The sequence below is a fragment of the Peromyscus maniculatus genome, chromosome 1 (assembly GCF_049852395.1).
Source record: "Peromyscus maniculatus bairdii isolate BWxNUB_F1_BW_parent chromosome 1, HU_Pman_BW_mat_3.1, whole genome shotgun sequence".
In the NCBI taxonomy this organism is placed as follows: Eukaryota; Metazoa; Chordata; class Mammalia; order Rodentia; family Cricetidae; genus Peromyscus; species Peromyscus maniculatus.
This window is the reverse complement of record NC_134852.1, coordinates 83,576,110-83,588,942: the sequence shown is the minus strand read 5'-3', so window position 1 is coordinate 83,588,942 and position 12,833 is coordinate 83,576,110. Positions and strand designations below refer to the sequence as shown.

Here is a 12,833-nt window from a genome sequence, read left to right as displayed (position 1 = left end):
GTGGGAATGCTGTCCTGGAGTGTAAATGTGAATTAGAGAATCAGAATGTGTGTTGTGAGTATTCGGGGCCATACAGCAAGTTCCTCTCTTAGTCCTGTAGGTGGATGGGGAGAGCCCAAGGTAATTTCAAGAAGACTAGAGTGACTATGAGTAAATAAGACAAGGCAGCATGGAGATGTGGCCATTCCAAATAATGGAGTACCTAACAAGAGCCAGAGATGATTGTATACAGCTTCAAACAACCTGTGCTCCTAAATGTGATCCGTGGACCAGTCACAGCTGGGATTTGTTATATTATTTTTGAAAGTCTATTTTCAAAACTTTCCTTGTTTGTAAGTTTTTGAGATAAGTTTTCACATGTAGCTGTGACCAACTTAGGTTTTAGAACCTGTTATGTAGATAAAATTGGTCTCAAAATTTTACTGCTCCTCCTACACCAGTCTCCTCTCCCACCTCCCCACAGGCCTGAAAAGGCAACTTCTTAGCTCTCATTTCTTTTTATGTCTTGAATCAAAATCCCTGATAACTAGTGCCAAGAGTCTCAACTAGACCTCCAGGTAGCTCTAAAGCACACTCCTGTCTGATAGCCAATGACATGAGGTAGAAAATGTGGTAAGCTCTTGGAGATACAAGTTGAAAGCAGAGATGTCAGAAAGGGTGATGGTATGGTCAGTAGTTCTACCTGCTAACTCTTGGAGGATAGGAACAGGGCTGGGGTTAAGGCGCTGTAAGGAGGTGCTCAGGGGCATAACAAGAAGATGCTTGGGATCCGGTGATAGCCCTGCACTTTCAACACCTAAGAGTGAGACCAGCACCAAATACCTTATTTTAGGTCCAGAATATGGGAGCATTTGCTACATTTTAAATTAAGGCAAGAAGTAGAGAAATAGAATAGACTAAAAGTCTAAGGCAGTTGACATAAAAACTAAATACTAGATTATAAATAGTGCTGCACAATGTTTGAGTTCCCTCGAGGTCAGGTCAAAGAAATAACCTCACGGATCACGTGATCATAATCTTTTTACCCCGTTAATAAAAGAACTGATATTTCTTGCCCCAAATTTAGAGTCGTGGAGCCCTTCCAGTCCTTGTCTATTTATTACATCTTTTCTTGATTTAGTTTTTATTTTCCAGTAGAAAATATGAGTGATAATATTTTCTTATAACTGAGAATCTGAAATGAATACAGCACTTCTATAACTTTACACACACAGTGTTTGTCCTTGGAACTTTGGATACAAGTGCCTCTACAAATACAGCTCTCAACTTCCATGTGCATGTCTGTGTGGGAAGTGTAGAAAGTTTTCTTTGTGTCCTTATGTGAGGACTCAGGATCCTCTTCAGACGATGTAAGTAGCTGCAGAGGAGGGTCTGTTCTGGAAGCCGGTTCCCTGCATGCATGGATCTGCTCCCATTGTGCCGTAAAGCCGTTGACAGGCAGCAGTAGTTTTACATGTTGAAAACACTTGAAAGGAATATTTTAGTGAAGCTTTTTATAGACCTAGACCGAGTGTTTTCCCTCAGCTTTGCACAGAAACAGTCATCGGAGTTAGAGCACTGCTTTGCTAGTCATTTTTCTTACAGAGGTTTTTTTTTTTTTTCCTGTGCATTTGTTTCTGTTGGTTACCTGTGTTGACACAGAGACTTTAGGAGCATAATGGATAGGTCAAAAACAGGATGTGTTAGCAACACAAGAGTCTTACACTGCCATCACTGAAAAAAAATCTTGAAAAAAAAATTAAAACTACACTTGCCCCTGCTTTTTCTTGTTACTCTATTTATTATTATTTTGTACACGTGGTATTTGTACATGTGTGGCATATGAGCATATGTGTGTGAGTGGGTGGGGTGTGTGCCTGTGTGGAGGAGGTCTGTGGAAACCTGTGCTTAGCATGCTTGTCCCTCTTTGCCTTATGCCCTTGAGACGGGGTGTCCCATTGAGCCTGGAGCTAATCTTTTGACCTAAACTTGCTGGCAAGTTAGCCTGTCTCCACCATCTATATTGTTACCATTTTGGATACTCATGGCCCTGCTGGTCTTTCTGTGTGGGTGCTGTGCTGGGGGGTAGGGGTCTGAACTCACCTTTCTATGCTTGTGAAACAAGTGCTCTCAACCACTGAACCATCTCCCCAGCTCATTGTCTTCTTTTACCTTTCCTTCCTTTTTCTTCACCGTTTGTTTCTTCTCTGATATCCATCAGCACATTCCACACTGGAACTTGCAGCGAACAGTTGAATGTGGCCTTGCTGTTGATGGCCACAGACTGTCCCCCGAGCTCCTAACTCCATGTTCTACCTTGTGCTTGTGTTTTGCTCATCAGTTAATGTCACCAGACTACAATCCACTGCATAAACCCCGAATAAACACATTTACTCTGAGGCTCTATTCCTGGATGAGAACCTTTGGAGATTCTGAAGTGAATCTTGGCACCTCCTTGAAGTGAGCAGAAGCTCCCTAGCTTACAGACTCCTTTTCTTCCCACTGAGCTATGAGTGTGAGGTTATCATGACTTAAGAAAGTAAAGAAATCTTTGGAGGGTTGCTCCATTTGCATGAAAATCAGCATGCTTAATGAGCTGAGTGTCACACCTTGTTTTTGTATTTCTATTAATAATTGATGTATGCACTTTCAATGGACATCATTTTTCTAAGAAGAATGAATGTGGATCCTATGGAGTGGGGGCCCAGACACAGAGAGATGAATGGATCACAGAGAAATACTAAAAGGTTCTGATCCTTGGGGAGGAAGGAGGAAAATAGCACAACCCTGATGCACTATATTTTATCCCTCCTGTCTGTGGGGGAATTAGGGTCAGGACCCAGAAACTTTGCTCTATCAGCTGGTGTTAGTTTCACCTCAGGTGGGGTGGGCTTCCTCTTTGATGGGTCATTTCCTCCTTTCCTATCGTATTCCAGACTGCATTAAGATGACAAATTCCCCTTATAGGCAGGGACAGAAATGTGAAAACCTGAGCTATACAGCTAACTGAGTGAGTGCAGATGAGCCGATTTATTGTGGGGAGAAAGGGAATGTTTGAAGAACAAAATAGATTTTGCTAACCTTGCTGTGCTGTTGGGCACACACAGAATGCCTGGTTCTGTCCTGCCCTGCCTCTTCATTTTGGAAAGGAATGCTGAAGGAGGTATGAAGAATGTCTTTAGATCACGCACAAGTACACAGAGTGTGGAGTTTGCAAGGGAACATTTTTTTTAAGGTCAAATAAGTAAAATAAAAGTCTTACTTTCTTTCCTATCTGTGAACTCTGCAATAAATAACTCTCTTCTCCCACCCTGCCTTTAGGATTGAGGGGTAAAATAAAAAAGAAAGAAAAGAAAACTTGGCCAGTGAACGAGCAAGTCTATCAGATCAAACATGACTGTGTTAAATACTAAAATGTTCAAAGTCCGACTGAGATAGATAAAGGCTTTGATGGAAAGAGGATATTTCCCAGGGACATTACAAGCCATAATCCAGATGTTATGGTGTAATGCAACGAGTGTCCATGGATAGATCAGGAGCTTCAGCCAAGCCGCGCCTGGTGCAGGCCTCAGCCTTGCCCTCCCATGCTGTTCTGCCATATGGAACCCATCTCCAGCCCCCTTAATAACCAGCTTTGGATTGCATTTTCACAGAGCTCATACAGCTAAGTGGGGCTGCTTTATGGACAAGTTAGATAGAGGCCTTTCCAAGATAAACATCCAATTTGAAATTAGGACATTCTGCACTGCAAAATTATTTTAGGGCATATTTCATGGACATGCTGCCATTTTTCTTAGGCAATTGCCAGACTGTAGGATGCCCTTTGATCCTCTGTGGACATTACTCCCTGTTTTATAAAAGGGATGCTGAAATAGTTGCAGTGTTGAGGGAGGAATATATCTGTCGGAACTTTGAAGCATGGCCATGGGACAGGTCATGCTTTAGCTTGTTGGTTAGAAGTCAAACTTTTAAGAAGGAAAAGACAGCAAAAGAGGGAATTACAGCAGGACTTATGAATCAAAATCTCATCTTTCCTTTAAAGGCAGACATGTCAGCCTGTGCACTCAATAAGCTATAAAATGTGTAAGAGTATATTCTGTGTTTGTATGCACATCTGTAGATGTGGACACACACGGATGCATGTCTGTGCTATGTGCTGCTTTTGTGATGTGATTTTAACAAAGTCACTTAATTTAAACTGTTTTGTATCTCTTATAGTTGAATACATTGTATAGAAGACCAAGTGACAATTGGTGGTTAAGAAATAATCCTTGTGTGCTGGGAGAATCATTTCTCTCCTATTCAATTGTTTTCCCATTTGCATGTTCTAATTTGCAATAGTATTTCTAAATCAGTGCCCCCCCCTCTCGTGCGTGCATGCGTGCATGCGTGCGTGCGTGCGAAGAAAATCTTTATGATCATCCTGGATAAAAGTTGGAAGTACATCTTTCCTTAAAGTAATTTTGTTTACTGTTATCATACATCAGCAAAATACTCAGAGTGGCATGAATACATTTCTTGAGAATGGTGCAGTGACGTAGTTGAAGTAAGTAAGCTGATATATTATTAATATGGACCTAACTTACTACTTGTTAGGGTAAATTGTGACTGCCTGGTGTGGTTGAACAGACTGGTGTCTCAATGACCACAAAGACAGAGTAAGCAGATGATGTCAATGCCTACACAGAGTTAGGAGTGCATTGATTAGTTCTGATGCTCAGCTCCATGGGCATTCTTCAGTCTAGTGGTTCTTCCTCTAAAGAAAAAGTGTATACTTGTTTCACTTCAGTTATCAAGCACAATTTGGGAATGAACTCTGTCATCTAAACTCAGCCTGTGGATCAGGTGGGAATCCCAACTCAAGCAACTCAGTAGGGAGCGACTGTTGAGAGGTCAGGGCTGAACACAGAGTGCTGAACCACGCCAAAGGGCTGATGGGTCATTTTGTTGTACAGCGTAATTGTGGCATTTTGACTTCATAAAAACAAATGTGGATTTTTTTCCTAAAATGTTTCAAGAGACAAACTGATGCAGAGAGAGATGAAATTAGATGGGTGGGATGCTGAATGTGGTGAATAAGTACATGAAGATTAGTTCTACCACTGATTCTGTTTTCTTTGGGGGGAGCTTAAAAATTATATAATGAGAATTATAAAAACTATAGCCACCATCTTTACCATTTAAGAATAGATACTTGTCTTCTTTGTATATTGTGTTTGAGGTATACATAAATAGAATCATTTAGAAAAAGAAAAACAGTAAGTTAGGAGTTACTTAGCCCATCTGGGGCTTCAGGGACTCTGAGATGACTTCACACCCTTCCCATTCCCCCTTGTCACATCTCATCCTCTGGACCCACACTGCTTATTTGGCCAGTTAGGTCTTTGCAAGCTACACTTGGAGTTGTGGTTCTCCTCACAGTGGCATGGAGTTTTTTAAATACTAGCCTGCGGGAGAGAACAGATAAATGTGAATGTGATGAATAAATCCGCAATCATTATTGCTATAGATCCAGAAGTGTTTTGTCCCTTAGAGCTCTCTTTCCAAGCATGCCTTTTTCCCCTCCCAATGAGTCAAACAGCCAAAGCCAAGTTCCAGGATCTCTATGAAAGAGCTCATCTGAGCAGGAGTGAAGAGCAGAGCCAAATCCACATGCTGTTTGCACCTATCTCTTGCAAGATTGGAAGCAAGTCACAGAACTGGGAGCATGGATTTGCAAAACCAGGGAATGTTAAGAGGTTCCTCCAAGTTGGGAGCAACTTCAGGCTGAAACAGGGAGGGCTGGAATGCCTATGACAGCCAGATTCACTTTCAAGAGCAATCAATCTGTTTACACGCTGTTTTATTTATTTATTTATTTATTTATTTATTTATTTATTTATTTATTTATTTATTTATTTATTTATTTTTAGTCTTCTTTGATCCGCAACCTACGGCTCTCAGAGTCCCTGAGAAAGAATCAACTCTGGAATGGGATTATAAGTATAACTCTGTTGGAAGGGAAGAATGTCTCAGGAGGGAACATGACAGAGATGTTTGTCCAGTTGAAACTGGGAGATCAGAGATACAAAAGCAAGGTAAGCTATGTTAATGGTACAAGGAGGACATTATCTTTCCAAACGATAAAAAGGAAAAATGTTCCTGCTTTATGTTTCTCAAGAGTGGAGCCAACTTACTTTTAGCATCTCCCCAGTCATGTTAAGTAGCATCCCACAAAACAAAACAGTTGTATAGATTAATTAAACGAATTCAGGTTTTGCTTGGTGTCATTTATTTTCAGAGGTAAAGAATTTATTTTCATGTATTTCAGAAGTAAAGAAAGCTTCTTAAATCGTAGTTCTGGATGCATGATCTGTCTTAAGTTTGAGAATAAGTAATGTGGGCTCTGTAGGAAAAGAGTAGATGAGTGTTCTTCATTACTCTAAAATAAAGCTACAGACTACTTGAGAACATTAAAATGTTGGAGATAAGTAAAAATGTTTTCAAAATTGTATGTGTGTTTCCTTGTTAGTTTTAGCACCAAAAAAAAAAAAGGTATCTGATGTTTCTGGGTTTTGCTATTTTTATTTTTTGTTATTATTTTTCCTTCCCCAAATAAACTACATAAAGTACTAAAAAATAACAGTGCTTTTAACTGTTTTTTAAAGAATAAATTGTTTGGTCCTACTAATCCAAATTCCATATAGTTCTTAATTTTAGAAATTTGATGTGGATTGAATTAAAAAATATCATTTTTAACCATGGAAATTAATTTGTTTTCATCTTGATATAACTGTTTTATGACTAACAGATAGGAATATTTTGCATGTTTTATGAAATTAAAGGGGCTAGCGTAGTTGAAAGTTATGCCACTTGCCAAAGACCATATTAAAAGACAAAACAATCCTAGAAGGTCTTGAAAGAGGACCCAAGGATATTTGCACTTGGATTCCTGGCATCCAGGAAGCAGCCAAGCAGATAGAGACAGCTTGGAAAAGGAGACAGGAAGGCAAGAGGCTGTATTCTGCCTAAATTTCAGTTCAACAACCCAATATTAGACATGCTTAACTCCAGCACAAAGGAGCAGAGAGACAAGGCACACAGCAAACAGGAGTGTGCAAAGAGTGGAAAAGTGAGTGTGAGTGAAATCTGAAATACACAGATAATCATTTCAGGCAGAGCCTGGCACTGAGTGACCTAGAATGATTACTTCCCTCTACTGGGGAAGCCTTTAGCCACTCATGGTCAGGCTAAGGATTTCTGGAAAGCTAATTCATCTCTGTGACAATTAGCTACACAGTATGAGGTGGAGTACAGAGTTAAACCAATGTCTAGCTCATTCATTCCCTGCGAGAAATACTGCAGTGAGTTTCTATTTCTAAGACATCTTTTTCTTCTTGGAATCTAAATTCTGTGATGTGATATGATAAAAAAAAATGGTATGAAACCCAGCTCAAATGTGTTTATATGACATGGCAGCAGCTGAGGTGTGAGCAGCCCATGCTTTACCTTGCTTGAGAGTAGTTGGTGCTGATTTAAGAGTTGATCTGTGGGTTTAGAGCCCAGACTCAGTCGCCAGTGCTTGAAATATTTATTCACAAATTAAATCTCTATGAAAGAAAGGAAAATGAAGATCCTGTCAGAAAAGCTACCCCATAGGCAATTTGTTCACACTTAGAGAACACAGGAACATGTGTGTGTGTGATTTTTCTATAACCATTTAATTTCCCAGTATGGTAAAGTGGAATTGTCTTGTTTTCTCTTTGACAAAGCATTGTGATTCATTATCTTTGGACTCAAAATTAGACGCTCCGTGCTATCATATATTATAGATTTCTCATTTAATGTGTCCAAAAGATGTTAATTAAGCCCACAAAGTGTTAGTTTATCTGATGCTTAAGCCAGCTCTGGTATATGCACCATCACAAACATTGCTTATATTTGACTAAACAGTTAATGCTGTCTTCAGTAGGAATGAGCAGGCTCTTTGTATATATGCACTGCATGTTTGTGTGGTTCTTACAGTTTCTTATGGTAGTCTTTTTAACTTGATGGAGCAATTGCTGCATTTGGGAGTCAGTTAAAAGCGTAGTCATATTTTGCTAAATCCTGAGTCCACGAGGGTCCCTTTTATTCCAGAAGTTTAAGTGTATCTTGCTAAGAGCCCCACCCCATCATGGTGACTTCCTGCCCTGTAGACATGACATAAATGTGTAGCTGCTGTGGCCATGACCGACCTTCTGAGAAAGTAAACTCTGTAACTGCATGTTTTCTAGACACTGTGTAAGAGTGCAAACCCGCAGTGGCAGGAACAGTTTGACTTTCACTACTTCTCTGACAGGATGGGCATTTTGGACATTGAAGTGTGGGGAAAGGACAGCAAAAAGCATGAGGAGCGACTGGGCACGTGAGTCACTCTGCTACTCCTGGGGGGGGAGTTCCTAACTGGACAGTGCTAGCTCTGAAAGAATGTCTCATGTGTTTGGCTTGGGGGTGGACACCCATCTCCTACCTCAAGGGAGCAGGTAGTACACTGGACAGCCACTTAATGTGGAAGGGGTATTAGTTGATTTTCTAGTTGGTAGATGTAACTCAGTATTCAAATCAGGCTTGCAAAAGAAGAAAACAGTTATCCCTCCTCGTCTATAGGGAGCTCATTCCAGGAACTCATAATGATAATAATATACTCAAAGGTCAGAGTGCATGGGGGGTGTGACATATTTGCATTCAGACACCACAGGTACTTGGTTATCTTACATGCTTTGTGTATGGATTACAAATGATACCTAACATAATGTGAAACCTATGTAAGTCCTTGATAGATCCCCAGATGACTTCATGTGATTACTATGGGTATAATCTTTAAGCAAACATTGTATCTAAGGTTGGTTGAATCCATACATTCAAAGGTCCCACTGCAGTCTGTGAGTCAGGAAGACTCCAGAGGAAATTATGTGCTATCTCAGACCATTGGGATACATCTGTAAACATTTGCAGGATTTCATTTTGGTTTTACAATGTATCATGTGATACATTTAGGAAGAGAAGAAGGTGAGTTGTTCCCCGTGATAGAAAAGTTTCAATGTCCTTGATTCAATGTCTATAGAATCTGAAGCAGCCAAAACCATTCTGTGGTTTGTTTACTTTGGAGGTGGTCTAAAGTAAACAGCTCAATTGAGGTGGTCACCGATGGGTAACAAATAATAACGTGAGAATTATAGTTTCTTCATAGGACTGTATTGAGGAATACCATAAAATCGCAAGCACCGTGCCTGGCCTGTAGTGGACACAAAGGAAACCCTTCCCTCTGATCTAGGGCCGCGGAGCTCTGCAAACTAGGGAGAGGAAGTCGTCCTGTGATGTGGCCTTGGGCTTGAGGACAATAAATCCCAGAGCCAGGATTTGGGGTTTTAAAGATCCCATTCTTTCTAGCAAATCGTTCCCTTTAGTACCCCCCCCCCAGATGCATCATTTGTATACAAATCTTAAACGATGAACACAAATGTGTAAAGAATTGCCAGCGGTTGTCTGCGGCTGGCTTCCAGTCTGGAGCCTCGGCTCAAGGCTCTGTGGTGAGCCACTGCGGAGGGACGCGAGGGACCACTTCACCTCTCCTGTGTAGCCAGTACACCTTGATATTCAGGATTCCAGCCAAGGACGAGGGTTTATTACTCAAAAATAAAGATTAAAAGAACTTATCTGCTATGTAGAACCCATTCGTTTTACAGCGAGGGAGTGCAGAGAACAGTCAGACGCTCCGAGGGAGACTTGGCACGAGGCCAGCTGAGCACTCCTTCACAGAGTCGTCTTTCTCTGTGCAGCTCTCCTCAGTGCAGGGTGTGTGGGACCCTGCCGTGCATGCAGCGTTGGTCCTTCTTGCTGTCTGTATCTCATCCTTCCCTCCAGAGGCAGCTGCAGGAGCAACTTAGCACCCATAGAATCCCCCCCTTCTGTCTCCACACAGCTGTCCTGTTACATGGTGTTCCCTGACATGTAACAAGACACTTGTAGCAGACTGGCGGGCTGTCATCCACCTGACACCAATTACTTCCCACAATTACACAGAAACAGACATGTGCCTCTGCACACGATGTCTGCATTCCATTATGCGTGGCCAGGTACCTACTAAGGGAACCACCGGCCAGAAGCTATGGCACTTTCATCTCTGCTTTTCACCCCGGACCTGCCCAGCACAGTTGGCTTTGCCTTGCATGTCTTCTCATGCATACTCTCTGCTGCCTGTCTGCTAGGCAGCACTCACGGCTTTCTGGGCCAACCGGGCACATAGCATAGATAGTGAGCTGGATCATGCCACATACCCCAGATCCAGCAGGTGTGGGCTGGTGCTTGATGGCCACTTCATGTCCAGTTACTGGTCTGGTCTTGCTTCTTTCTCCCATGCCCACATACGGAGACTGAAATGCCTCAGACATTTCCCAGTACCTCCAACATCCTCAGCTCTCTGACATGTCAGAGCCCTGCCTGTATCAAGGACAGTAGGATCGGAAAGTTAGGACTAAGGCTAAATCAGGAAACTCTGAGAACTCTATGTCCCAAAGTGTTATCTGCACAGTGGGTATTTGGGTCTTCTGTGATGAATGGCCCAGAGTTATTTTAGTAGGTGCAAATAATAATGCCTTGCATGTCTCATATCACTGCATTGCCGTGCTTCCGTCACATAATAGGAAATGCTTTTCCAAATGAGTGTTATGTGGCTTCAGAGAGACAAAAAATAGCTGAAGACGTCCTGTATGGCCTGTGTTTTGTCATTTGAGTATTCACTTATTATTTTAGCCATTTCCCGTTGGTAACTGAGATGTCTACCTGTCTTCTCATCATTCTGTCCTTCCTCTCTATGGGTTGGAAAGGATTTTTGTTGCTTTTTTGGGCATCCTTTTCCTTTTTCCCCCTCTTGCAATTCAAAAGATAACAACAGTGTCTCCTGGGAGCCCTGGCTCTGTGCAGCCTTGCATTGCACAGAATATAAGCAGACACAAGTCTTTACTCACACAGAATACTCCTTCTCAGGTTTAATGGAGACATGATGGCAGGACAAAGTGTCTTGGATTTTGTAATCCTAATACTCAGAAGGCTAAGCAGGGAGAATCATGAGTTTGAGGCCAGGCTGGGCTGCACAGCAAAACCCTGTCTCATAAACAAACAGAACCGCAAACCATTGTACTAGCATGCCGTTATTTCTGGCAAGTTACTTGTAGATTATTCTTATGAGTTTCTTTCCTTTTTTTTTAATTTCAACTTTAAAAAAAATTACTTAATAGTGTCTGTGTGTGCAGGTTGGCATAAGCCAAGATGTTCATATGGAGATCAGAGGATGACTTCCAGGAGTAGAATCTCTCCTTCTACCGTGGGGTCACAGGTTCAAACTCAGGTCATAAGGCTTGTACAACAAGCAACTTTAAGATACCATCCTACCAGCCCACATTTCCCCATTTTTGCCCCCTATAGCTTATTTTCCTTCGTATCGGTCACTCCAAGACTTAGCTATTCTTGCTTCAACTACTCAAAACTAGAGGACTCTCTAGTGGTGCAAGCAGATGCTCACTGTTTCCTGAGACCCATCTTCCATTTTATTTGGAGAATACAGACATATTAATATTCTCATACCCCTCTAAGGAAATTCTCCTTGGTGAAGATTCCCATTGTGGATAGTTTGATACAGGAAGGAAACATAACATTTTAGGGGTTACTGTGTGATTTTGGTAATGAACCTACTGTATGTCTATTTTGCTGGAGTCCATGGCTAACATTCAGGTCAGAAACAGTAGCAATATCCATTGACATTATCTGCAGTGAGCATTACATTTCTGTTAATAATTTTGAAATTTTTCTCTATGGCAACTATAGATCTCTATAAAATATAAAACTAAAATTATTTAATTCAAATAAATTAAATGTAATCATATATATATACATATATAGATATATATGTAACCAGTTATATATATAATATATAATAATAATATAATATATAATAATATAATAACATATATAATATATAAGTTTTATTATATATATAATGTAACCATATATATATATATGAACAGTGGGCATGTTCAAAGATATTTGCATATTTACTGACTGGGGGATGAATAGCACCATTCGAGATTCATGGGTGGTGTAGCCTTTGCTTATAGGAGCTGGGCTCACATACACAACAGTGGTCTCGAGATTGCCTCTTCCCTACATCTATGTTCTGAAGCTTTCTTGAGTGTGACTGCCCCTCTGCCATAGCATATCCACCCACAGGTTCTATCTGACCTTCAGTAACTGAAGATAGGGTGGATAGAGTCCCAAAGATGAACATGCTTTCACAAGAGCCAACCTCCCTTGAGAACATGCTGCCTAATCCACCTTTCGTTGTTGTTGTTGTTTGTTTGGTTTTGTTTTTTGGCAAAGCAACTGTAAAAAGAAACCATCAGACCTGAGGCAGGGGGAGTAAACTTTCAAGGAAAGGAAGACATAAGCCCAAGAGAAACCAGTCCCAGCTATGAGTGCATGCGATACAGTGTAACTAACAATACACGCAGATAACAAGCTCCAGGAATCCCCCTACCGTGGACCCCCAGCACAGAGTGAGCTGTGAACACTCTGCCCAGCTTTTATGTGTGTGTTGAGGATCTGAAGTCCTCCTGCTTGAACGGCAGTCACTTTACCCACTCAGCCATCCTCCAGCCTCTGTTGTTAATGAAATGAAAAAGTAGAAAGAATAGGTGAACATCAATTATTTCATTTTTGTGCTGTTTCAACGAAGAAATCATTTTCTTAATGGATACATTCCATTTCAGGGTGACTGTAGAGATTCTCTTCCGTGGAGTATTCTAAACTTAATTTGCAAAGCTTGAGACTGAGAATGC

At 41.1% G+C, this 12,833-nt stretch overlaps 1 protein-coding gene across 7 annotated transcripts in view; it reads left to right on the top strand.

Moving 5' to 3' along the window:
* Positions 1-12,833, top strand: part of Mctp2 (multiple C2 and transmembrane domain containing 2) — a 280,804-nt gene that overhangs the window by 132,533 nt on the left and 135,438 nt on the right. For 5 of the 7 annotated variants that reach the window (XR_013042415.1, XM_076545038.1, XM_076545039.1 and 2 more), the window contains 2 exons: positions 5,892-6,056; positions 8,235-8,365. Coding sequence is in view for 5 of the 7 variants with exons in the window: in XM_076545038.1 (XP_076401153.1) it covers positions 5,892-6,056; positions 8,235-8,365 (296 nt within the window). In the remaining 2 variants the exon portion in view is untranslated. Of the gene's footprint in view, positions 1-5,891; positions 6,057-8,234; positions 8,366-12,833 lie in introns of those variants that run through there. The other 2 variants (XM_076545044.1, XR_013042416.1) reach the window with 1 other exon arrangement.